The 23,476-nt window shown below is 37.4% G+C and overlaps 3 protein-coding genes across 14 annotated transcripts in view; 2 read left to right on the top strand and 1 right to left on the bottom strand.

The window, feature by feature from the left end:
- Positions 1-23,476, bottom strand: part of CASK (calcium/calmodulin dependent serine protein kinase) — a 188,427-nt gene that overhangs the window by 73,731 nt on the left and 91,220 nt on the right. For 10 of the 11 annotated variants that reach the window (XM_039729341.1, XM_039729342.1, XM_039729344.1 and 7 more), the window contains exon 6: positions 8,826-8,928. In XM_039729341.1, coding sequence (XP_039585275.1) covers positions 8,826-8,928 — 103 coding nt within the window. Of the gene's footprint in view, positions 1-3,661; positions 3,796-8,825; positions 8,929-23,476 lie in introns of those variants that run through there. The other variant, XM_039729351.1, reaches the window with a different exon arrangement.
- GPR34 (G protein-coupled receptor 34) lies at positions 10,382-15,204 on the top strand. Of its 2 annotated transcripts, none has more exons than XM_039729354.1 (2): positions 10,382-10,639; positions 12,400-15,204. In XM_039729354.1, exon 2 carries the CDS (start codon positions 12,422-12,424, stop codon positions 13,565-13,567), a length of 1,146 nt encoding a protein of 381 aa, XP_039585288.1. In that variant the 5' UTR covers positions 10,382-10,639; positions 12,400-12,421; the 3' UTR covers positions 13,568-15,204. The 2 variants fall into 2 exon arrangements, with proteins under 2 accessions (XP_039585288.1, XP_039585289.1); XM_039729355.1 differs by having other exon boundaries at positions 10,543-10,639; positions 12,405-15,204.
- On the top strand, positions 18,325-21,476 carry GPR82 (G protein-coupled receptor 82). The gene is made up of 2 exons (XM_039729356.1): positions 18,325-19,164; positions 20,326-21,476. The coding sequence occupies exon 2, from the start codon at positions 20,355-20,357 to the stop codon at positions 21,402-21,404; it is 1,050 nt and encodes a 349-aa protein (XP_039585290.1). The 5' UTR covers positions 18,325-19,164; positions 20,326-20,354; the 3' UTR covers positions 21,405-21,476.

Raw genomic sequence — 23,476 nt, 5'->3', positions numbered from 1 at the left:
AAACACCACCACTGTCAAACTTCTTCATGCGGCTTTATGTTAAACCTTTTCAATCCCAGTTTAGCAGGGAATTCCTCTGCCAAACAAATGTTAGGGATCTGTCTGTGACAAAGGGATGTCACCTCATCACCAGGCTAGGGTGGCATCTTAACAAGTCCCTGTAGTCCAGGCTGACCTGACAGCAATGGGGCAGTTCCTTCCTGAGCTAAAACAGAATAAACCACCAAGATGCTGCAAGTCCAGCTCATGTCTCATATCACAGGGGGAGGAGGAAGAATGTTTAGTCTGGACAGAGAAAAAGATGCACATAGAGAAAGATGAGTCATTCCTCTTGTGGGCTGTACACACTTTGTAGGTGTATGGCATAATGTCAGCCTGAGAAATCTCGAAGGCAAATCTTCAAAATCACATATATGAAAGTACAGAATTATCTCCTTAGATGTCTCTCCCTCTTTTAGATTCCTGGTGGCAGGGAAGACAGGAAAATGGAAATCATATACACACACACACTCAGTATGCATAACTTTCGGTGATTTTTTTTTGGCCTTTTTTATGTGCCTAAAAATTAGTATAAAGTTCATAAATTTTTTTCCCCCTTTGGATGCCATCATTGATGACAGGAAAAGCATCAACATTTCCAGCTCTGTATCAGGCTATGCCTGTGCATAAGCAACACCTGCCTGTTCAAAGAACATTTTTCTATCCCTTAGACTGCTCACGTGGTATTCGTGGTGTACCTACATAGACTGGAAACCTTTAACTCAGGAGACCACGAGAGACCACAAAGCAGCCTTGCCTCACCCAAGTCTTGTTTGTCTCAGGGGGAACTTCCTGAGACTTGGGTGCAAAGGAACCCATTTGCAATTTTGGAGCAGGTGTAACCTTTCTTACATGTTGAAAAAAAAAATCTTTTGTGGTACTAAAGCGCACTTGAATATTTTTCATAAATATGAATAGGAAAATCGTATATTCTCTGAAAATTCTGCCTTCCCACCATGCCTTGCAATTGCTGTTATAAAATCTGACAAGTGTGGAGAAGACGGATTATTCTGAAGACAAACAGGAGAAATCAGCAGAAGACAAAATATCACGTGGGGTAACAAGCTATTTAAAAGAGGCATTAAGGTACATTTGTGTGGATAAAGTAGCTAATGAAACCATGAACCTTACATATCAAATGATATCAAAGTTGATTTAATGTGTATTTTCAACAATTATGTGCCAGCCCTCTCAGCTCAGGAACTTTCTGTGGTTTCAATAAGAAATTGCAGAGGTGAGCATGGTACAAAAATGTCTGTGTGCTGTGAGAACAACACTTAAGGGTTTGGGTTTTGGCTTTGGGGTTTTTCTGTCAATGCACTTAAGTCTGCTGGGCATTTCAGTGAAGGGTAACCCAACGAGTATCTCGTGTTCTTGCAAACAATTACATTTTATGCTGGTGTAAATAGCATATTTAGCAGCAATACATGCTATAAAAACAATCCAATAGCATGATGGAGTGTAGGAATTTAGGTGTCAAGGTGCTGCAGGGGTGGTCTCTGTGAGGAGGGGCTGGAGCTGCCCCATGCCAGACACTGACAGTTCCAATGGGAACACTGCAGGGCACAGCTCAGCCCAGCATCAGGACAGTGGTGTGAGAAAGCAGGGAAAAGTGTGTGTAAGAAAGGGAAAAACACATGCCCAGCAAGTGAGGAGATTGGGAACTGCCATTTCCCATCCTCCCTGAACCACCTGGGGCTGGGGAGTGAGTCAGGACTCACGGAGTGAAGCTGAACCTGGGAAGGTGAGGAGAGGAGGTGGTTTGATTTCTGTCTTTGCTTCCCACTATCCAAATCTATTTGATACTTCAAAGCTCCTATTTTGCTTCATCTGGTGACCTCACATCAGAATGTGAAGCTGCACCTTCACTTAGTGCTCACGGGCTCTTCCAAACAGACAAATGGTCAAAAACCAGTCCCTCTCTGATCATCACACATCTTCTTTCTGGTCCCCTGAAGTTAGAATGTGTTTCTTCCATCACAGGTAGAAGAACTCACTCTTTGTTGGCCTGGTCCAAACCCAGGACACAATAAAAATCCACTTTGATGAACTGTTTGTCATGGAGCAGAAGGAATAGAGTGGTTTAGTAAAAGGAAACACTACACAGCTGTTTATGTCCCCACCAGGCTGCTGCCATAAACCAGATGAAAAATGGATGTTACTTAAAAGCAATCTGAAAAATCAGTGCTACTAAACCTTAATACTCACTTTTAAATTTAAAATGAGAACTCCATAAAATACAAAAGAAATTAAAAAGAAAAATAGGATAGGTCAATGAAATTCTGTCATTTACCACTGCTACATTATAATTAGTGGAAACAGAGACAGATCTGGTTTTATTAATGCTGATTACAAGATCTCAATACTGTAGATGAGAGGGATGAGGTGGACACTTAATGGTGGTGGAAATCAAAATTTTATGTCCATGAAAAAGCAAACCCAGAAGAAACAGAAATGCAACTGGTTGAGACTGATCTGTCCAACAGTCAAACAGGATCAAAAAATGCACATAGATGTGTACATATATATTGGAATCTTAAAAAGGCTACAGGAGTTTCTGGGCCAGCTGTTATCCTTGTGACCACTCCATTGGGTTCATCAAAGGAGAAAATAATGATTTTGAAGTTATTCTAAAAATTGCCCTGAGCAAGGACTATTCAGTTGCACCTTTGAACTGAACTTAGCTCAGGAAAATGAACAAAGTATACACATGAACTTACACAGGATGGGAAATCTTCCTATGTTGCAACTACAAGAACTGTATGGAATGTCACTAACAGCATAAATACAGTCAATAGACAACAAAGTTGACTAAACTCATGGATATTCACTGTCCTTTAGATCCAATATCAATTCTGCTGAAAATTATTTAGTAGAAAATCTGCTTTCTAAACATGCCCAGTGTAAAATTTTAAAATTCTTCTCAACAGCTCAGTTTTAAAATGTTTTAGAAACTTTTGAATTTTCCTTGGTATTTTGGGAGAAACTCGGCATCATTTTGAAGGCAGAAAGGTGAGAAAGAACAATAAGCAAAGGCACTTTTGTCTGAAATAGGTAACTTCTGCCTTTCACAGGCTTTTCATTCTTCAGAATATAAGCACATTCATTGATATATTCAAATGACTGTGCATGAATAAACAACATTTTAACTCAATATAGATTGCATGCATGCACACACAGAGGATTTTTAGTTGTATCCATATATGAGAAGAAATCATATGGAAGACTGGAATCAATTTTCTGTCTGTGTGCATTTAGGTTCTTTGTTCTAGACTGGCATGAACTGAAAATCATCACTGTACAAAGACTCATCAGTGGCACGTAGTCAGTGTGATACTTGCCTCCATCCACCTCACTGTTAATGCCTACACCAAAGTGTTTGCCGAGTTAGAAAGCACTCAGTGCCTGGACAGGGACATCCAGGTTACATTGGTAAGGATACCTTCCTTATTTCTAGAGGTAAACTTTCTTACCAGCCAGTTTTTAAGGCATGTTGGCTGCCTGTAAATTTATAAAGTTGCTAATTTTGCTGATTTTTCCTTTGGATAAACAGAGAGCTTCAGTCTTCAGGTGCTGTCAATCTGACATCATTTACAAGCACTAAAGATAAATTTTGACTTACCTTTCGTAATTTAGTTTCTATGACTCTTTCCATATTATTCCAGACAATAGGACTATGCTTTCCACAAGAAGAAGAGTATATACAGAGACCCAATCAGATTTTGTCATCCCTAAGGCAGGGGATTGATGACCAAGATATCAGAAGGAGAGTCTTTCAACAGCAGTAGTATCTGAACGATGTATAAGGAAACAACTGGAACAAATAATTTTTAGGAAAAAAAATGTGAGGTACTAATAAACATCACCATCTGACCTCTCACAATAGTGTAATAAGAAATATGCTCACAAATTAATGTGTTTCTAAAAGAGTGGGATGTCCAGAATAATGTGGAAGGAATCAAAGAATCACACACAACAGATCAGAGAGGGCAGTACTTTACTACTATTAATTCCTTTCCACATTACTCCAGACAATAGAGATGTTTAAAGCAGGTCTACAGAGAAGATGATTAAAAAAAAAAAAAAAGGAAAAAACGGGGGCAGAAAAAGGGGTAATTCAGCTTCAGCACAGAAGATTGTCTGAAGAAAACGTGTTTAAAAGATGCATCAGCAGACAACTGGACCACTGGATATGAATGTCCAGAAAACAAACAAAGCAAAGCTCACATGTTAACAAGACTAGTTATAATGAATTCAATGGCCTTTTCTGCCATAAAACTATGATGGACGAAGTAAACCTAAATGATTTCTCAACACATTAGCCTTCTGTAAGTACTCTCAAATCAGCCCGGATGTGAAGTGGAATTTCTGTGAGACAGTAAACCACAGCTGTATCTTTAAAACAAAACAAAGTCTCTTAAAGGCAAAACTGTGAAGAGACTCACATTCTTTTATTTTTCAGGAAAAAAAAAGAAGTGAAAACACTATCCTGTAAGAGAAAGAAGAATAGTAGTGTAGGATCTCAGCTTAAAAAAATTTACTTCTCTTTGGAAAACAAATGAAAGCTCTGAAATACCATTCAGACTCTGATGATGAAAAGGAAAAAGTGTCTGCACAGTATAAACCTCTACAACATTAAAAGCAAACAAACAGAAAAAAAAAGAGTTTTCTAACCTGGAGTTTATAAAACCACCAAGATTCAGTTTGGTGAAGCACTAAGATGTTGCCCAGAGAGGTGACAGATGCTCCATCCCTGGAGACATTCAAGACCAGGCTGCTCTGAGCAACCTCATCTAGTGGAAGGTGTTCTGCTCCTACCTTGGGGTTGGACTGGATGAGCTTAAAGGTCCCTTTTCAACCCAAACCATTCTATGATCATTTTTACATTGATGAGAACAAAACCAAAAATAAGCAAATCTAAAATATTTTGCTCCCTTTCCCCCCATTTCATAGTTTTAATTAGAGGGGAAATTTATAGCAAATGCCTTCCTTTGCTGTTTTGGTAGTAAGCCTAAAATCACACATGATCATTTTTACATTGATGAGGACAAAACCAAAAATAAGCAAGTCTAAAACATTCTGCTCCCTTTCCCCCCATTTCATAGTCTTAATTAGAGGGAAATTTATAGCAAATGCCTTCCTTTGCTGTTTTGGTAGTAAGCCTAAAATCACAGTTCACAAGGAGCCAAGAGCACTTGGTATTTATGTGCTGTACTGCTACTAAGAACACATAAGATGTTTTCCAATCAGATGATAATTTACATTAGGATACTACAGGATTTTGAGGCAGTCTAGAGCATCTAACTAATGATACATGAAAATTAATACTAGACTGGATTAGCATTATGGTGTCTGTGACCTTTTGCTGCTGCAGGTAAAATGTGAAAGGCAGTTAACTATGCCCAGATAAAGAACCTCATCCTACTTAGGTCCATACAGTTACCTTTGCACTAGTTGAAACCAGGAGAAATTAAGTGGATTAAGTGAAGGAAATATCAGTTGTGAACTCAATGGTTTTTGTTCCTTCAGACTTTTATACTATATAGTAGCTAAAAATCCCAAGATTTAGCATCTAAGATAGGTGATATCAGATAAATCTGATGTCACATTTAAGAAAATACTGTGACAATTCATACTAAGCTCTGCAAGAAAAACTCTTCAAGGAAGGAGACAGATCATAATGTGAGATTAGTCTATTAAATCAATGACTTCCTAGAGGTTCCACCACTCCAGCTGCATCCTAACAATGCAACACAGACTGTTTACTGTCTTATGGAACTGTGCTGCTCCTTAAAGGAATGCACTTATAAATTATGATGTTCTCTAACTCCTGTGACACTGCCAGAGTTCCTTTATAAGGTACCTACTTCAAGGCTTCAAGTGAAGCCCACAGCACAATTTTCCAGTACTGATCATAAGAATTGAAGCAAGAAGAGACCTTCAGAGATTGGTAGCTCATGAAACCTATTTCCTCTAGCTCAGATGACAACACATGATTCTTAGCCATTTATTGCAGCTTAGGGGCAAATGGAGTGGAAAAAAGAATATTTCCTTACATTTTCCCCCCTGGCCTTATAAACAAATGAGTTATGGCTATGTTATTTTGTTTGTACTTTATTTTACTTATATAAAGTAAATAATAACCAGTAATTGAATTTTTATTAAAAATAATGTCAACTGAGTTGTTAGCTGATAAAATATAGTCACTCCTAAAATATTCTCCATACACATTTTCACCAATGACATCTAGAATTATGTCATAGCTTGTTCTCATGAGCTCTCTTACACTTCTGCAAAACAGCCATCTACCTGCTTGAAAGAAAGAACCCTGTAGTTACAATCTTTCTAAACTTCACAAGTCTGTCTTTGGACTTATATCAGAAGATTTTAATACCTGGGGTTTAATTTAACTCCACTACAAAAATCCTTCCCCAGCAATTTATGCACACTCTGATAAAGATGTCTTTGTCAAGTCAAAAAACGTTACTCCCAAATAAAACAAAAGCTGTAAGCTTGAAGGCTGGCTTCAAACACACTGAGGGAGAAAATTCCCTTTAGTTTGTTTTCCTGGGGCTACACAGAATCTGGGATTACCAGGCACAGGTGTGTCAAGGTGTACAAAAGTAGGAAAAACAGCACAAAAAAAGCACAGGGGATTTCAGGTCAGCAAAATTATCTTCATGCCATGATAGATTTTATTTAATAGAGAATTTCTTTTTTTATGTACTAACCACCAAATGCAGGCATTCCCATGCTAAAAGGGAAATAATGCCATGCTAAAAGGGAAATAATTGAGTACGTCAAAATGAATAAATGTTTTTCACTAAAAATTAGAAAAGCAATGTGAAAGTGAACAGGTTGGTTATGATGCTGCTCTGAGTTCTCTATTTGGAGAGTTTCTACTTTTTTAGGAGACAACTAAGAAATAAGAAGTGCCTGTAAATTATTGTTACTATTATGACAAAACTTATCCATACGAATAACATCCTTAAATGTTTAGAAAAAAAATTATTTACAAGGAATTTATAGCCAGTATTGACAGCTTTCATATAACATGTGTTAAATTGTATAAAACTGAATAAATAAGATCTTGCCAGTTCTGTGTAATTTGTCTTCAGGTAGGGTTCTGGCAGGGAAAAGAATTGCCAGATAACAGAGGTAGTTTGTGCTTAAAAGACTGGAATGGAAGATGAGAAGAAAGAGAGGAGTCTGTTAAGGAGACTTTCCACAGCATATAAATGGACTGGAATTACTCTGGGTATCCCTGAAAATGATTTGAATTTGAAGCTGAAAGCAAAAAGTGCCAATGAAAAGGCTGCAAACTGGAGATGCCAGTTGAGAAAAAGGGAAAAAAATTGTGTGAAGGCAGACCAACATGGCAGAAGTTGAGGTGGAAGAAGCAAAAGATACTGATAAATATCAGAGTGATGAGGTTTGGGATCTTCTGTGAGAGCTGCAACCAGAAACCCCAGCACTGATCACTGCTGGAGGTTGAGCACAGGAACAATGAGTGGGATCACAGCAGCGGGAACAAGTGCTGTGACACAAAAGGAAGGCCATGGCAAACTTCAGGAAAAATGCAATAATTTTTTTTTTTTCAAAATTTAACTTGAATTTTTATTGCTAGACAATTGGTAGACTGAAAGTACACTGCATGTGACTACCTCCAGAAGAGTAGCTGAAACAGAAGTAGATAAAGTTGCTCAGCAGAACATAAAGAAGAAAAATGAGGTTATTATAAACAAAAGTATAGAAACTACCACTAAAAAAAAGCAGTGACTGAGGTACAGATAATTTGAGTAACACAAGAAAAGTAGAGAAAGCAATGACCTTTTTATTACAGCTTAACTGAATGGGTATTTTCTTGGAAAAGATATCTGTAGTTATTAAGCTACTTGGATATTTCCAGGGTATCAGCAATATCTGGAAGGGAATGGAAGCTGTTGGTATATTTATATTTGATTTGCTTTTTATTTAAAAAAATGTACAAAACTCAAATTGACACAGAATATTAAGTGATTAAATTAGGAAATCTGAGATTTTGAAGATGCATGGTACTGAAGAAAGTTACTAATTCTGAAGAAAAAATATTAAAACTAACAAAATGTTTTGTTGTGGTCTCCTACTCTGGCAATGAAAGCATCAGAAAATTGATTGGGTCTTCATCTGTGCAGGCTGATTAAAGCACAACCCTATTGTCTGGAACAATATGGAAGGCAGCTAGAGGAAATAAAATCCACAGAAAACAAAACACAGTCAAAAAATATACACACGTATCAAGATATTGATGTCTTATGCAATAATTACAATGAAATTTTAAAACACAGAAAAGAATCACATGTGAAAACCGTAAGATTTTGCTATTAAACAGCACAGCATCCTGACAGGAATTGTCTATCAAACAGGGGAGCACTGACAATGCTGCACCAAGTCCTTACTCAAGTGCTTCAATGACTGCATTTTTATTTTCTTTGCCTTACAAGCATGGCAGAATGAAGCTAAAGCTTGTATTAAAGTGGAAAATTCTTTGGTTTTTTTCAGTTTTATTTTGATCAAATCAGCATGAGTTCCTTTTGAGTGACATTTACAGGGATTTAATAACATCTGAACGCAGGTTACATTCCACTACCAATTCAGCTTGGCTGTGTGCATTTACCATGTTAACTAAGTCTGTAGTGAAATATTATTTTTGAGCTCTTGTTTTGCAGGCCAGGCTGTGTCAGAAGAACAGAACTCTGCAGTACAACATGCACAATGCTAAATAAATGAGAAGGAAAATTTCTTACCTCCAGCAACTAGCCCAGACTCTCCTAACTGAATTGCTACCCCAAAGCCACCAAGCTTTACTGGGGCTGAATTCTCTTTTGAGGCAAGCAGTACACAGTGTGGCTGAAAAGACAAAAATCCAGACAAATTATTACATTGTTTGAGAAAAACAATCTCCATTTTAGAACGTACTTCCATAATCTGTGAGCAGAGGTTAGATTTTGGTTTTTTTAAAATAATTTCTTAATTTCAATTATCTTCTTTTCTGGCATGGACTCCTCTTTCTACATTGGCTTCCCTTCTATTGCCCCAGGCATAGCAAAATCCTTTCAGAACTTATCAGAACTAGCAAGAAACACAAAAGTGAAACCATGGTAAAATGGAGATAAAAAACTCATGTCTATAATTTCTTACCTGGTATTACTTTTCCTTTTTGTCTTTCATCCTATTAACCCTTACACTGTTTCAATTACCCAGCTGAATTATCCTGCCTATGATATGTTTTGTGGGGTCTTATCCTTCCCACAGAGAACATAAAACTCTGTTTTGAGCCTTAATCACAGAATTCACTCTGCACTTCTCAAGTGCAGGAAAGAAAAGGAACACCCCAGGAATATTCCAATGAGGGATATTCTTTAGGTGTCTAAACTGGATTTCAGGCATAGCCATCTATACCTTTGATTTTCCACAAATAAGGGTGAGGTGTAATGTACAAAAATGATATAATATTATACAACAATTCAGGTGGGTACTGACTGCTGTAGGAGGAAGCAACATACAGACAAAATCTGTTAGAACACAAATTGGTATTAAATACACATACCAAAACAATTGCATTTAATTTAGAACTTCCTGCATTTACTCAAAGCCTCTATTTTCAATACCATATTATTTGAAATTAAGAACCTCAAATTTGTATACTACTTCCTGAGAATACATTACTGCTTAAATTGCAAAACTAAGAACTCAAAAAAGTGCACAGGACCTACCAGAAGTTCCTTCTGACTACCTGCAAAGTTATAATCTCTAACCACCTATGTCTTTTTGTAAAAGCCTGAATTACATGAGAACGAAGACCTTCAAAACAATGGTTTTGAGATCTTAATTTAATTTAGGCCTTGTCATATTAGGTCTTCTAGAATCTACTCTTAAATTTCCAATTTATAAATGTAATTTTCAATTCCTCACACCCCACTTGGAAGAGTATTAGCAGGTGGTATTACTGCTGCATATTGTATTTCACTTCTGCTTCAGTGAAATGGTTAAGATGCACACTTCAGGCACTTTCACATCCTCTCGTCACTGTCATTTGGAGTGGGAAAGAATTCCAATTCCAGGCAAGGAGAAAGGTAGATGGGAGAACTATACAAACATTTACAAAATGTCCCATTACACTGTGGTGGTGACTTATCTTTACCCTCTACTGGAAAAAAGTAATGCTACTTCCACGAAGCATTAAAGAGATGACAGATTGTACCAACATCATCACCCCAAAACCACTGGCACTGCTCACCAGAAACAAAGACTCTGAGAAAAAAAACTTTGAATCTGCAATTCAGAACAAAACTGAGAAAAATTTATTACAGAACCTCTCTCAGCAGAGCCCAAATAAACTGGGTATAGCCAGTTCAAAATGCCTTTAAAAAAACAAAGCAAACCAGTTGCAACACAAGTTAAAACTTCCCCCTGTTGCCAATTGTACAAGTCAGCTGGAGCTCACCACTTTCAGAGAGAAGCTGCTGCTGCAGCTTTCTAATAAAAGGACCTGCACGTTTCTCCTCCCTGTCTTCACCAGTGCTTTTGAGAACCAGCAGAACTTCTTAGCACATAAATGGTAAGTAACTTCTTTTATACTTAAGCTATAGTTCTCTTAATTATAATTCTCTTAATATCTAGGTTTAAGCACATCTGCTTGCTCAGAGGTGACACAACTTAGGAGAGTGAAAAGTTTTGCTCCCGATCCATTTGCAGCGTAACCCAACTTTCTCTCTCATTAATCTAAACTTCCTTATACAAGTCCCCATAGCAAACATTTTCATAGAAAAGCAATTTAAACATTAAGTCATTGCACTAGATGGGTTTCAAGATGTATTTGAAAACATTGCAGTTTGAAATCAATCTCTTGAAATTACTTGCTCTGACAATATCATGTGGCAAGAAGTATGAGAACAGCTGGTCTTGAAACTGCTAATGTACCCCACCACTTTAATGGAATTGGGGGTCAGACAACATAGAATGTTGAAATGTTTTAGAACTCTCCTCTCAAGAATTCAAATTCTGCAAGTACATTAGGTCTTCTTGAGAATTTTGCCTGAAGTGTTGCCATTTTCACTGCTGTGGCTGCATCACAGAATTAAATGCAAATTTGCATTTTTTTAAGACCTAGCATGCAAATTGTATGTCCTAGACAGAGACCTAGCATAAAAGTTATTTTAAGATTACATACACAGCAGTGTTTCTTCAGGTTTTTTTGTTGGTTTTTTTTTCCGTAACAGTTGCCAGACAACTAAGTTCAGAGAACTAAAACCACTTCTGAAAATTTTGTGACATTACAGGAAAAAAACCTCTTTCCACTGTAAAATATTCTAAATAAACTTTTTTATGGCATTTCTTGTTGCAATGACAAACAAGTTGAAGACTAAAGTTTTATCATTACTTATCAGTGATAACCATCTCCCTAAACGCCTTCATGTGACTGCTTCTCCAACCCACATACTTCTAGTTTTCCTTTGTTGGTCAAGGCTGATTTTATCCTTCACATTGTACCTTCCTGGTCAGCAATAAGCTTAGAGAAATTAAAAACTATTCAATGAAAGCAAAGAAAACCATGAAAACAAGAAAGGTTTGAAAACAACCTGTTACTGCATTATTGCGATTTCCAGTTAATAGTAATTTATTTGTGTAATACTGATTTGTGAATAGCCAAGAAAAGGAAAAAAACACATTTATGTGAAGGTACAGATATTAAAGACAAGCCACTGCAATAATACTGTTTCACAGGTTTACTTATAACACAGCACATAGCCAAATAAATATTATTAATTAATGAATGCTTTTTAATTGAGAACTAGAGTGAGTTGCATGTGAGAGATTTGAATTTTTTAAAATTAACAGAGATGAGTTAAGACTTCCTTTAATATACTTCTATGTACTTTATGTCAACACTGAGAATACTTAGCTATGCTTACCTCTCCCTGTACCTTAGTTAAAATTTTTTCTATGCTAGAAATCCCAGTCCTAAGAAGTGAACTTAAAAAACTTACTTATTTCTATAGATAAAGAAAATTCTAAAGTTTGTAGGAAAATGCAATAGTTGATTTTTAAAACAACACAAAACAGTAATAATGCTGTAATTACAGAAATATTTATTTGTGAGTACTCTACACTATCTGATCTTTCTTGCCTGCAGATTACTTAGACATATTATTTTATGATATCTGGCTGAAACTCCTTCTATACAGCTACACCAATACTTGGTGCATTTATTCCTTTTAGCTACTGCCTTTTATGTTTATACCACATTAGACTGCAGGCTATAAAGCAGACAGACACTTGAACGGAGATTTAATTCTTAAAATCCCTGTCTTTTTGCAGAACAGCTAAAACCCCTTTGCAAATGATGGCTGCAACTCCAGCTGATTTACCAACCATTGGTCCACACAAGGAAGAATTTTGGAGTAACCAAACCAACCTGACCATAAATGCCTCAGAAAGCCACAATGATGCCAGCTGCACCGTGGATGAGAATAACTCACTGTCACTTGCTTTGATAGTTTTTTACTCCATTATTTTTGTTGTTGGATTGGTTGGAAATATTGTAGCCCTGTTTGCTTTCCTGGGCATTCATCAGAAGAGGAATTCTATCCAAGTTTATTTGCTAAATGTAGCTGTTGCAGACCTCCTGCTCATCTTCTGCCTTCCCTTCCGAATCCTCTATCATGCCACCAACCGCTGGATGTTCGGGAGGATTTTTTGCAAGGTTGTGGGAACTCTGTTTTACATGAACATGTACATTAGCATAGTACTGTTGGGACTAATTAGTCTGGATCGTTATATAAAAATAACTAAGTCTGTGAAGCGTCCAAAGATGCTAACCACTACCCGGAGCGTGCAGATCTGTTGCACGGTGTGGGCGATTGCACTGACAGGATTTGTAGTGGTAGTTGCACCATCTTTCTTTAAGACTGAGGACAGAAACTCTACCAAGTGCTTTCATTACCGAAGCAAAAAGAATGCAGAGAAGACAGAAGCAATTTTAAATTATATCACTGTACTGATTTTTTGGATAGTTTTTTTCCTTTTGATACTTTCGTATGTTAAAATTGCCAAGAACCTTCTGAAAATTTCAAGGAGAAGGGCAAATTTTCCCAATGCAGGAAAATACACCAAGACAGCAAGAAATTCCTTCATTGTTCTCATAATTTTCACCATCTGTTTTGTGCCTTATCACATGTTCCGGGTTGTCTACATCACATCACAGCTACAAAACCCATCCTGTTACTGGATGGAGATCATTCACACGTGCAATGAGGTGATGCTCATATTTTCATCATTTAACAGCTGCCTAGACCCAGTTATGTATTTCCTCATGTCCAGAAGCGTCCGTAAGACTGTATTCCAGCTGATTTGCAGAAAGCTTCATGGAGAGTCAAGCCTAAACCTGGAGAGCACTTCAGACATAAAACTTGGCCAATATGCTCAAGAGAGATTATCTAGCACCACTCCTCACTCCAGCTACTCAAGGAAGAAGTCTGTGATTTGAATGTTTAAATGGATCTCTGTCACTCCAGGTCACCAATTTCAGATCACAAAATCCTCTACTCTACAGCTACTAATTCTGTCTCTTTCCTCCTGTTAAGAAAAAAGAGAAGTCGTACTTCTGGTTTGTGAAAATGAGAAGTTACTTTTCAGAAGAATTTTTTTGCTCTTGTTTATCCAAGAAAACAAATTAGGAAGTTCTCAGACATTTTGTGTCGGACTAAACTAGAACACTAACTCTTTAGGGACATTTCCACAAAGGGGTTTGAACCTGTAAAAGTAAACTTGTATATACACATTAACATTAGTAGCTCGTGTGTGTAAATAACAGATGAATTCTGCAAGAAGTAAATTCTGTCTTATTTGAAAGATCTAGATACCATTACAGATTTTATGTATTTTATGGTTTTCTCTGTTTTAATAGGTTTCCAAGAGATCAGTATTTTTACATTTATAAATGCATTTTTAAATAAAATATTTGAGAATTTAGCAACATGCGTCTTAAAAATGAGGTGAAGAATACGACATCTATCAATTCAGTTTTAAGTACAGAAGACACTCTTAATTTTATTAAGCAGCAAAATTAAAATATTCAATCCTACTAAGACCCTTGTATTTCCAGCATTTTAATGAGTGTCAAGGTCAAACACCGGAGGAAAAGCAAGCAATGCTTTCAGAAAATTCTAAATAAGTGAAGGAGAGATGATGTGGGTATTTCCTAAGATCTCCTTCAGTGTGACAAATTTGATGTCTGCACAAAGTAGCTCAGCAAGGAACATCAACTCACAGAACGGAGTAAAAAGATCAGCCAGGCTCAGCCACTGGTCTACTCCTAGGTTTCCAAAGCCACACATTCCAGCTGCATGCTTCCTCCCTGGCAGGAGACTTTTCCTTCCATGTGATTAAAATAATCTTGATAATGCTGATGCCATGTGAACAGCAACGTAATAACAACATTTCATAGCTACATTCTCAGATACTAAACAGCTCTATGTATTTAGGCACAAACAAATTCCAAGCTGTAACATTTCTCAAAAACCAGAGAGCTGAAGGTGGGGAATGTCTGGCACCAAGATGACTAAAGCAGCACAACCATGAGCAAATTAAATGTCTGGCATAAGAGACCAGAAAGGTGAAAGATATTGAGGTTCTGTAAAATAAGGATTTATTGTCTTTACACACACAAACAATACTGCTTAAATAAGTAGGTGTAACGAAGTTGGTTTTAATATGACTACCTATTACTAATTCAGTAACTTTAATGGATCATGTGACTTTTAATGCCAAATCTGTGCCAAAATGTGTGGGTTTTTACTAATTCCATACAATATTCTGATTTTACAGAAGACACTCATAATACTCTGACTGAACAAAATAAACATAAGCCTTCACCTCAGATAAAAAGCTTGGTTTAATTTTGATGTGAATTTACATAAATCAGATTTGATGGAACTGGATATAAACACGTCAAACAAATTACAATGACTAGCCAGTCTGTTTTTTGTTTTCCTTTTTTAAAGTAAAAAATTAGGGAGTTTCCTTATCTTCAAAAGAAAGATTCCCACAAATGTGTAATTTCATAAAGATATGATGGTAACTGACTTTTACTTAAACATTTCAGCATACAACGGAAGTGTTTGTACAATAACTTCTGTCTCTCACAGAAATTGCATTTCAGGATCTTTTATCTATCATTTTCCCATCCTATTACATTAATGCTTCTCTTGGTTTTGTATTTCTAAGTGCAACTTTATTTGCAATATTGTAGTTCTACATAATTACATCAATTCTGGTACATGTAGTAGAGTTTATAAACCATAATTTCACAAGATATATATGTTATCTCATCATTCTTTCTTTTCTATGCTTATTCTGTGAGCAGTTGGTTGATGATGCTGAACAGCAGGTTGGAGTGAGGGTGTGGGCTGGGGAACTCAGGAGAGGACAAACATGAACAAAATGTGATTTCTAAAATTCTTTTGAATGAAGTGTTACACCAGAATTTTCATTTACAGGGTTTGTAATTCATGGACACAACAGTATTGCCAAAATAACCTCAGATCTCTTCAGAAGATCACAGGGTTTCAATACTGAAAATCCAAAATGCATTAAACTAATTGACTCTCCAGCTCAGAAATTAAAATCGGAGAGGGAACAGGTCTATAAGAAAATCTCTAAGAGCAGGCATGGCACAGAAGAGGGGAACAGGAATGACCACATGATCTTGACAAAGTGCAGCATTAAGGGAGCAGCAGTCAGAATAGAGACAACCACAGAAAACAATCAGAAAATACTTTTGGATTTCTACAACTGCATAAATCAGTGTTTCAACATGTGAAAGGCCAGATGTATCAACTGGCTCACAAAGGGATCTGAAACTAGACAGCACTGTCATGTAGGAAGCAGTTACTACTGACCAAGAAACAAAAGAAGGTATATTTACTCTTAAAAAAAAAAAAATTCTTACTTTTTTTTTCCTGCAATCAGTTTTCCCAAATTTGAGGGCAAAATGCCAGGCCTTACAAGAAAATATTACTGAAGAACAGTCCAGAAACATCTTGGGAAACCTGCTGAGTCACACTGTGACGTGTCAAATGACCACAGAATCAGTCACTCAAATAGTGTCTTACTTCTCCTCTTCCCAGTGCTTCCTGGTTACCCGAGTCTTCCAGTGAATTTTAACATGAAGGTAATTCTATTTATTTTGCTTTCTGTATCTAAAGGCTAGATCAACACACATCCCTATATAACTGCAAGAACCTCACTTTCCTCTTCACTCAAATCTATGAACACATATTTGAATTTCAGCTGGTGTACCAAAATGTACCAGTCTTGTGCTGGTTTTGGCTGGGACAGACTTGTTCACAAGATGGGCTGTGGTTTGGGCTTGTGATCCAAACAGTGCTGACACCCAGGGATGCTTCAGCCGTTGCTAAGCAGCCCTTGCACAACAAGCAGGACTTCACTGTCTCTCAGAGCAGCCCAGCAGAGACAGGCTGGGGGGCACAAGGACACAGGAGGGGACACAGCAGGGACAGCTGGCCCCGGGGGTATCCCAGAGCACATGGTGCCATGCTCAACAGTAAAAGCCAGGAAGGAAGCTTGGCTGCGTTGCTATTTTTAGGAACTCAGTGGGCACTGGTCAGATGGGGTTGCTTTCTATCACTTGGGGTTTTTTTGTTTTCTTTTTCTTTAAGCTTATTAAACTCTTTCCCACAAACCATGAATTTCCACTTTTACCCTACCGGTTCTACCTCGCAGCTCGCTGGAGAGGAAGTAAGTGAACGTGTGGGATTTAGGAGCTTTCTGGGATAAAACCACAATCACCTCCTTTGGTAGACAGTGCCAGATTTGATCAGTGTGTCACACAAAGCAGGAGGGAGGCACCAGAAGGAGAGGTGAGGATTCTTCTCCCCATCACACTGAGGGGGAGTGAGTGAGCAGCTGTGAGGGTTCACCTGCCGACCAGGGTTAAAGCACAACATCAGCTTTCATTTTTTGCACTGAAATTAAATGCAATTATGGTATTAACTTGCAATTATGGTATTAACTTGTTTCTGAGGGCAGACAAATAGCAATTACAAAAGAGCAGTGCAACTTACACCACTGAAAAACAAGTGAGAATCACATTATTCCCAGAACTGGGAGGTTCACATATGGAAGCTTTAGTCTGATGCTCTGACAGCACACAAGGCTGGGAGAGACAGTGTCAAAGCCTTGCTGAAGTCAAGGAATTCCACCACTGGGAATTTCCTGGGCTTTGTGTTTTTAGGGCCAGAAAACAAGTTGTGTGCATATAATGATGAAATGCAACATATGCCGCCTATTGGCAGTATAAAATCTAGAACATGTATAAATTAAGAGTGATCAGGGTTCAAGAACAGAGAAAATGTAAATCATTGAGGTGAATGACATACATAAAAATAATTATGATAAACTTAAGAGTGAATGGCATAAAAATGCATGTGTTCCATTTAAGTGTCTTCGAATATATTTTAGATAAAACACACCATTTGTAAGTTAGATGAATGGAAATAGTCCACTAAAAGAATAAGGAAGGTGCTTGCTACAGCTTAGAACCAACTGCAACTGTATTCCTGGGACAGACAGCATTTAAAAAAACTTGTAATACCTCATTACTTTGTTACTGCTCTCAGTAATCCATTCCAAAATAATGTCTGATAGACTCTAGTTCACTACAATAATCTATTATCATACAATAATTCAGAAAAAAATGTAGCAGTTACCTCTTCTTACAGCATGAGTTATTATCATTAAATTATAAATACTACAGGCAACAGTCAATACCCAACCAAATAATACTAGCAATTAAAAAAACCTGCTAACTGGAATTGTTCACACCTCTCTCAGCAACTTTTCAGAATTTTTGTGCATTCTTGTATCTAAACCTCAGTGGAATGCCACAGCAACAAGGACTTCTAACACTACTTAAACAATTAAACATGTATATAAGACTCTCTGTCAGAATGGTTTTTAATGTAATATACATTCAAAAGTGGAAAACAAGGTATAATTAAACCTAACAAGAATTAAAGTACATGCAAACTAATTACAGTTTTACAACCTAATTACTAATACTTCACAGCAAGTAAATGTAATTGTAAATGAGTTGAGCTATGAATTCAGAATAGGAAGCTAGCTTATATATCCATTATTTTAGAAAAAAATAGTACTGAACAATGATAACAGATCATGGGGTGAATTTATGCTTCAACATAAAGCCAAACTAGCAAAACAAGAACTGTAGCAAACTTCTGTTCTCATAAAGGAACTTATTTATAGGTGTTGAAAAGCTTTATCTTACAACCGCAGATGTATTGCAAAGCAAGCCTCAACTTCTGCAGAAGTGACCAGAGTTTGTTCTGTGATCACACCTATGGCGTGGAGGAAGGAAACTGTCCTGTTCATACCTCTAGATGATTTGTGTGAAACACTGCATTTCTCAGACAGTGAGTCAGTCCATTTTCCCTGCCAGAACCCTTGGGTGCATCAGGTGTAAATTGCTTCTCCACAATTCAACCCCTGAGCAGACAGAAGAGATGTGTCCATTTGGTCACTGATGTGAGGGCATGGACACAGCACTACTGCACGTGGCCTTTGGGAATAGTCAGCTTGGAGACAGCTTGTGGAGCTGAAAAACTGTTAAATATCACTGAAAAGACTGCATAAAACAGTGTGAAGAAAGTGGGCAGTCCTAAAGAGAACCCCTCCACGCCCCAAAAGAGGAAAGCTCTATATAAAGGATTGCAAGGTGTTTCTGTGCTGTACCTGGAGGACTGTTACAGCTGCACTTCCATGCTATCTCCATATTTTTTTTTCCCCTAATGGAGCTGATCCTGACTTAATTTCAAAGCCTTTTCTGTACAGACATCATATTTTCTGAACTTCAAATGCTTGCCTGCCTCCTGACACTGTAAAAGGGAAGTGTACACTCTGAAAACCTAGTTATGTGAGAGAGAAATTTTTAACTGTACTCTCCAGATTCCAGTGCCATCATTTTCACTGCAGCTGTGGAGATTAAACAGATACCAGACAGAAGTATTTCCTCTCACCAAGGGAAGGTGCCTGCAGCTTGTATAGGTAAGCTTACAATTACTATTCTTCGTTTTACCTGATGAAATTTGGTCAGTTACACAAAAATTTTCATTAGACTTCTGAAAATCAGTAAATGTAACAATTACTTTGTGAATTCAACTTATTATAATAGAAGAATTTAATACATTTTGGTTCAACAACACATATGGAACTTAGTGTACACTAAAATGCAAGAGCTATAAAAGTTATTTTTATTTGCAAGTTTGTCAAACACTGCCTACAGCAATTTTTATACTTGGTGTCTGGGATTTTTATCTTTGCTGCACCGAATCCTCTTCAGCATCTGAGTTCATTTGTTTACAGCTGTTTAAAAAAAATTATTATTAGTCTCTAAGTTGGAAATATGGTTTTTTTTCCTATATGATTTGATATGAAAAAAAACTATCTAGGATACACTCCAATAAAACACATATTTATATCTCTGCATACAACAGTAAAAACTCTCCACTACAGGGCTGTAAGCTGAAATGTCACTTTTTACACACAGTCATTGCACAGAGCTTTCATTTCTTAACTTCAGTTTGAAAATGGAGAAAAGACTGAAAAATGAACTTGGAAAAAATTTATATACTCCAGTTTTCAACAACCACTGTATATACTCAAGAATACAAACTAAGTTGCTAAATGTACATCTGACATTAGAGCTATGATAAAGTAACAGCACATAGAGACATGAGCACAGAATAAATATATATAGCAAGATTCTTGCAGTACACAGACTAATTTATAGTTAAATGGAGGTACAGATACTCCTCTGCATTTCTGGAATTAAAGTAATTCTTTGCACTTAATTTGCTCATTTAATTTTTAATGGTCTGTAAGTGGTTTCCAAATTAGGTTACAGACATTCCAGAAGACTGAGAAATAAACCAAGATCATAGAAGTTATTGCCAGACCCTAGCCTGAACCTTCAGCTTCCTAATTTATTTTATTAGATTCTATGCACATGAAAGCTTTGGGATTTAATTTTTCTTCATGAAACTTCAGTGGAAGAGAATGCCCAAACTGTACCCTCATGCAAACTTAAGGTAACAGCATCAAAGGAACACTGAAAAGTCAGGGAGACAAAGAAACAGCTGAGATAAGAGCAAAGAAGAGATGTTAGATGCACATTATAGAAATATTAATTTTTAAATTGTGTTTCAGCTCTGACCACTCAAGAAATCCTGCCATAAATGAACAACTCATCATGTCTTCAGCCATCGGCAGCCACCACTGTAGCTCTCCCCATCCTCTACTCCTGCCTGTTTCCTGCTGGAATCTTTGGCAACATTCTGATTCTGAGTGTCTGGGTATTTTCACAGAAAACGCCCACCCGAAGGACGCAGTACATTTACCTGGCCAACCTGGTGACTGCAAATCTGCTGGTTTGCAGCACCATGCCCTTCCTGGCTGTCTACTTTGCCGAGGGGCACCGCTGGCCCTACGAGTCGGCGGCGTGCAGGCTCACCCATCACCTGGGGACGCTGGTGATGCACGTCAGCATGTACGTGACCATCACCATCCTGTGCTCCATTGCCCTCAGCCAGTATGCCACGCTGAAGAAGAACTGTGGCCCACAACACTCCCCAGCTCTGCCAGGAACCTTCCAAGGGCGCTTGCTGCACAAGTTCCAGCGGCCAAAATTCGCTAGATATTTTTGTGTCGTTATCTGGCTGATTGTGCTCTGCATTACAGTCACAGCCATCATCTACAACGTCCAGGAGAGTGTTTCAGGAGAGTTCCCCACATGCTACAACATCAGGGTAGAAGCTGGTGAATATCCTGCAATGATTGCAGCTTTTCTTGCAACTGTGTGCTTTTTTCTGTTTTTTATGACTGTTTTGTGGTCGTACTATTCTCTTACTAGACATCTGAACCGAATACAAGAAAACACCTGTATTGAAGAAAAACATCTCATTTACAGAACAGTGAAAAGAAACATTCTTGTCATCCAGATGATATTAACTGTCTGTTTTCTTCCATACCACATTTTTAGGCCAATTTTCTATGTGCTGCTTACAGATGATGACTGTCCAAGGTTAAACTATCTAGTGGAAATTAAAAATCTCCTTACTTGTCTTGCTGCTACTAAAAGCAGTTTAGATCCAGTTATAACCCTTCTGTTAGATAAAACATTTAAGAAAAGTTTTTATGGCCTGTTTACAAAATGCACATCAGAACACCAAGAACGTAATGATGATATTTTCCCTGAAATGGGAAGAAATATGGAAAGATTTTCATAGACTATAAATAATAATAAACTAATTTTAACTACCTTTAGACAGACTTTGATATAAAATGGCAAATATTTAAATAAAATGGTAACATATTGTATTTTCTTTTCAAATCATCTTGCTACATCAACATTAGTCATAATAAATCCAACATATATATCCAAATGAATCCAAGGAATTTGTAGAGGGAACAGTGTAATATCCATTCATCCATGTAATACAAAAGACATTTCATATTTGACCTGTGGACAGTTCCTTTTACCTAAAAAGTCAAGGAAGAAGGTAAAAACTAGGCTGAAGTCGAGGACCCAGCTCTCTCTTGTTGTCAGCAAGATTTGTACATAGGTTTCCCTTACAAGAAGGTTGAACAAAGCACACACACTTTCCTTGGGATGGGTGAGCCACAACTGTGCTACACATCCAATGGCCAAGTAACCACAGCAAGACAGAGCTGAGCAGTCAAAGCTTTCCAGATGGCAAAGTGCTGCTGACAGGACTGGTTTTAGATCATCAGCTGCAAGCCTGGGTGAGCAGAGCTGCTCACTACCAAAATGCTCTTCTGATTTGCACAGACACAAACTCAAACCCCACCACTTCTGTCCTTCCTGAAATACACTTCACAGGGAATGTAGCTGCAGTTATCTCAGAAAAATGCCTGCCTGGGCTTGTTTCTCTTAGAACAGTTTTTGAGGGCAGCATAGGCTGAAGACATTCCTCCTACATTTTTCTAGTCACAACCACTTGTTCCCCAGTGCTTATCAAAAAGGCAGAAAAATGAATGAAACTTTGGAAACTACTAATCAAATATAATTTTGTGACAGACTCTTGGCAAGATCCCACTACAACACTTCTACACAGCACCAAAATAATGACATATACCTGATTATTTTGCTATGTAATCTGCCCAAGGTGATGTCCTTTAAAGTTCTTAGCTGCATCAAAGTTTTTCTTGTTTCAAATAGTGGAAAAGTTTTTGTGCAGTACAAGCGATTTCAGAAATTACAAATTGAGTCCTGCACTGGTCTGGCATTTGACAGAAGAGCTCATGGAGGAAAAATCCCCCAAAACTTAAAGGCATGAGGGATGAGGAGAGTTAGAAAAACACTACAGCATGTGGCAACACAAAAACAACACAGCTCATGTGGCAAACTTCTTGCATTGCTTGGACATAGAGTTAGAAAAACACTACAGCAAAACACAGCTCATGTGGCAAACTTCTTGCATTGCTTGGACATGCTGGTGCCAAAATCAGAAGTTAGCAGGTGACATGAATTGTTAAAAAAAAGAGAATAAAACAATTCTTTTCTATTGCAGTGAACACAAAATCATAAGGCAAACAAAGTTTGGTTTGCAAAGCAGTTTAGAGACCACAGGAGTCTGTAAAATTTTTGGTCAAGCCATTCAAATGAGCTGCATGGGAAGCCAGCTCATCGATCAGAAGACAGGAGTTTTCTGACTGTGTGAGCAAACTACTGAAACATATAAACTTAGTGACCAGAAAGGTTGTAAATGTTCAACTCCAGGTAGGCCAAACACAATAATTACACTTTTCTCAGCAAAATTGCTTCTGAACATACTAATAGATCAACAGAAAAAGGGCTGGACAAAACAAGCATGGGGACCTTGAGATATGAAGCAGGGGCACAGGAGTGAAAATAAACAGGGGGAAAAGAGCATTGCCTGAAGAAACACTGAGAAATAATACTGAAAGTTTTGGTTTTGGAGTCTTAATTTGTATGTTCAATGAGGAAGTGTACCTCAGCAAAAAATATGGCCAGGTAGGACACTTCAATTGCACCTCTGATAGTGGTTTTGCAGCCTTAATAATTTTTAACAATTTAATATGTAACATAATCCTCACCAAGAAGCTGCTACTGGATCTCAAGGATCTAGTAAGGTCTAGAAAATACAGAAAAACACTAATTATTACTGCATGTCCCCAGAAAGCATAAAAGAAGTATCAAATTTAAAAGACTAGAAGGAAAATAACATGAACAGATTTCTTGTTTTGGGTATTCAAAGATGCAGAAAGATAAATAACAGATTCTATCCTGGTTATTTTTTAAATAGCCAAATATACA

The sequence above is a fragment of the Passer montanus genome, unplaced genomic scaffold (assembly GCF_014805655.1).
Source record: "Passer montanus isolate IOZ18808 unplaced genomic scaffold, ASM1480565v1 scaffold69, whole genome shotgun sequence".
NCBI classification, from domain to species: Eukaryota; Metazoa; Chordata; class Aves; order Passeriformes; family Passeridae; genus Passer; species Passer montanus.
This window is presented reverse-complemented; position numbering and strand designations above follow the sequence as displayed.

What these genes read in the sequence shown, in the direction of transcription:
- GPR34 (XM_039729354.1), top strand. Translation starts at nt 12,422, where the DNA reads ATGATGGCTGCAACTCCAGCTGATTTACCAACCATTGGTCCACACAAG.
- GPR82 (XM_039729356.1), top strand. Translation starts at nt 20,355, where the DNA reads ATGAACAACTCATCATGTCTTCAGCCATCGGCAGCCACCACTGTAGCT.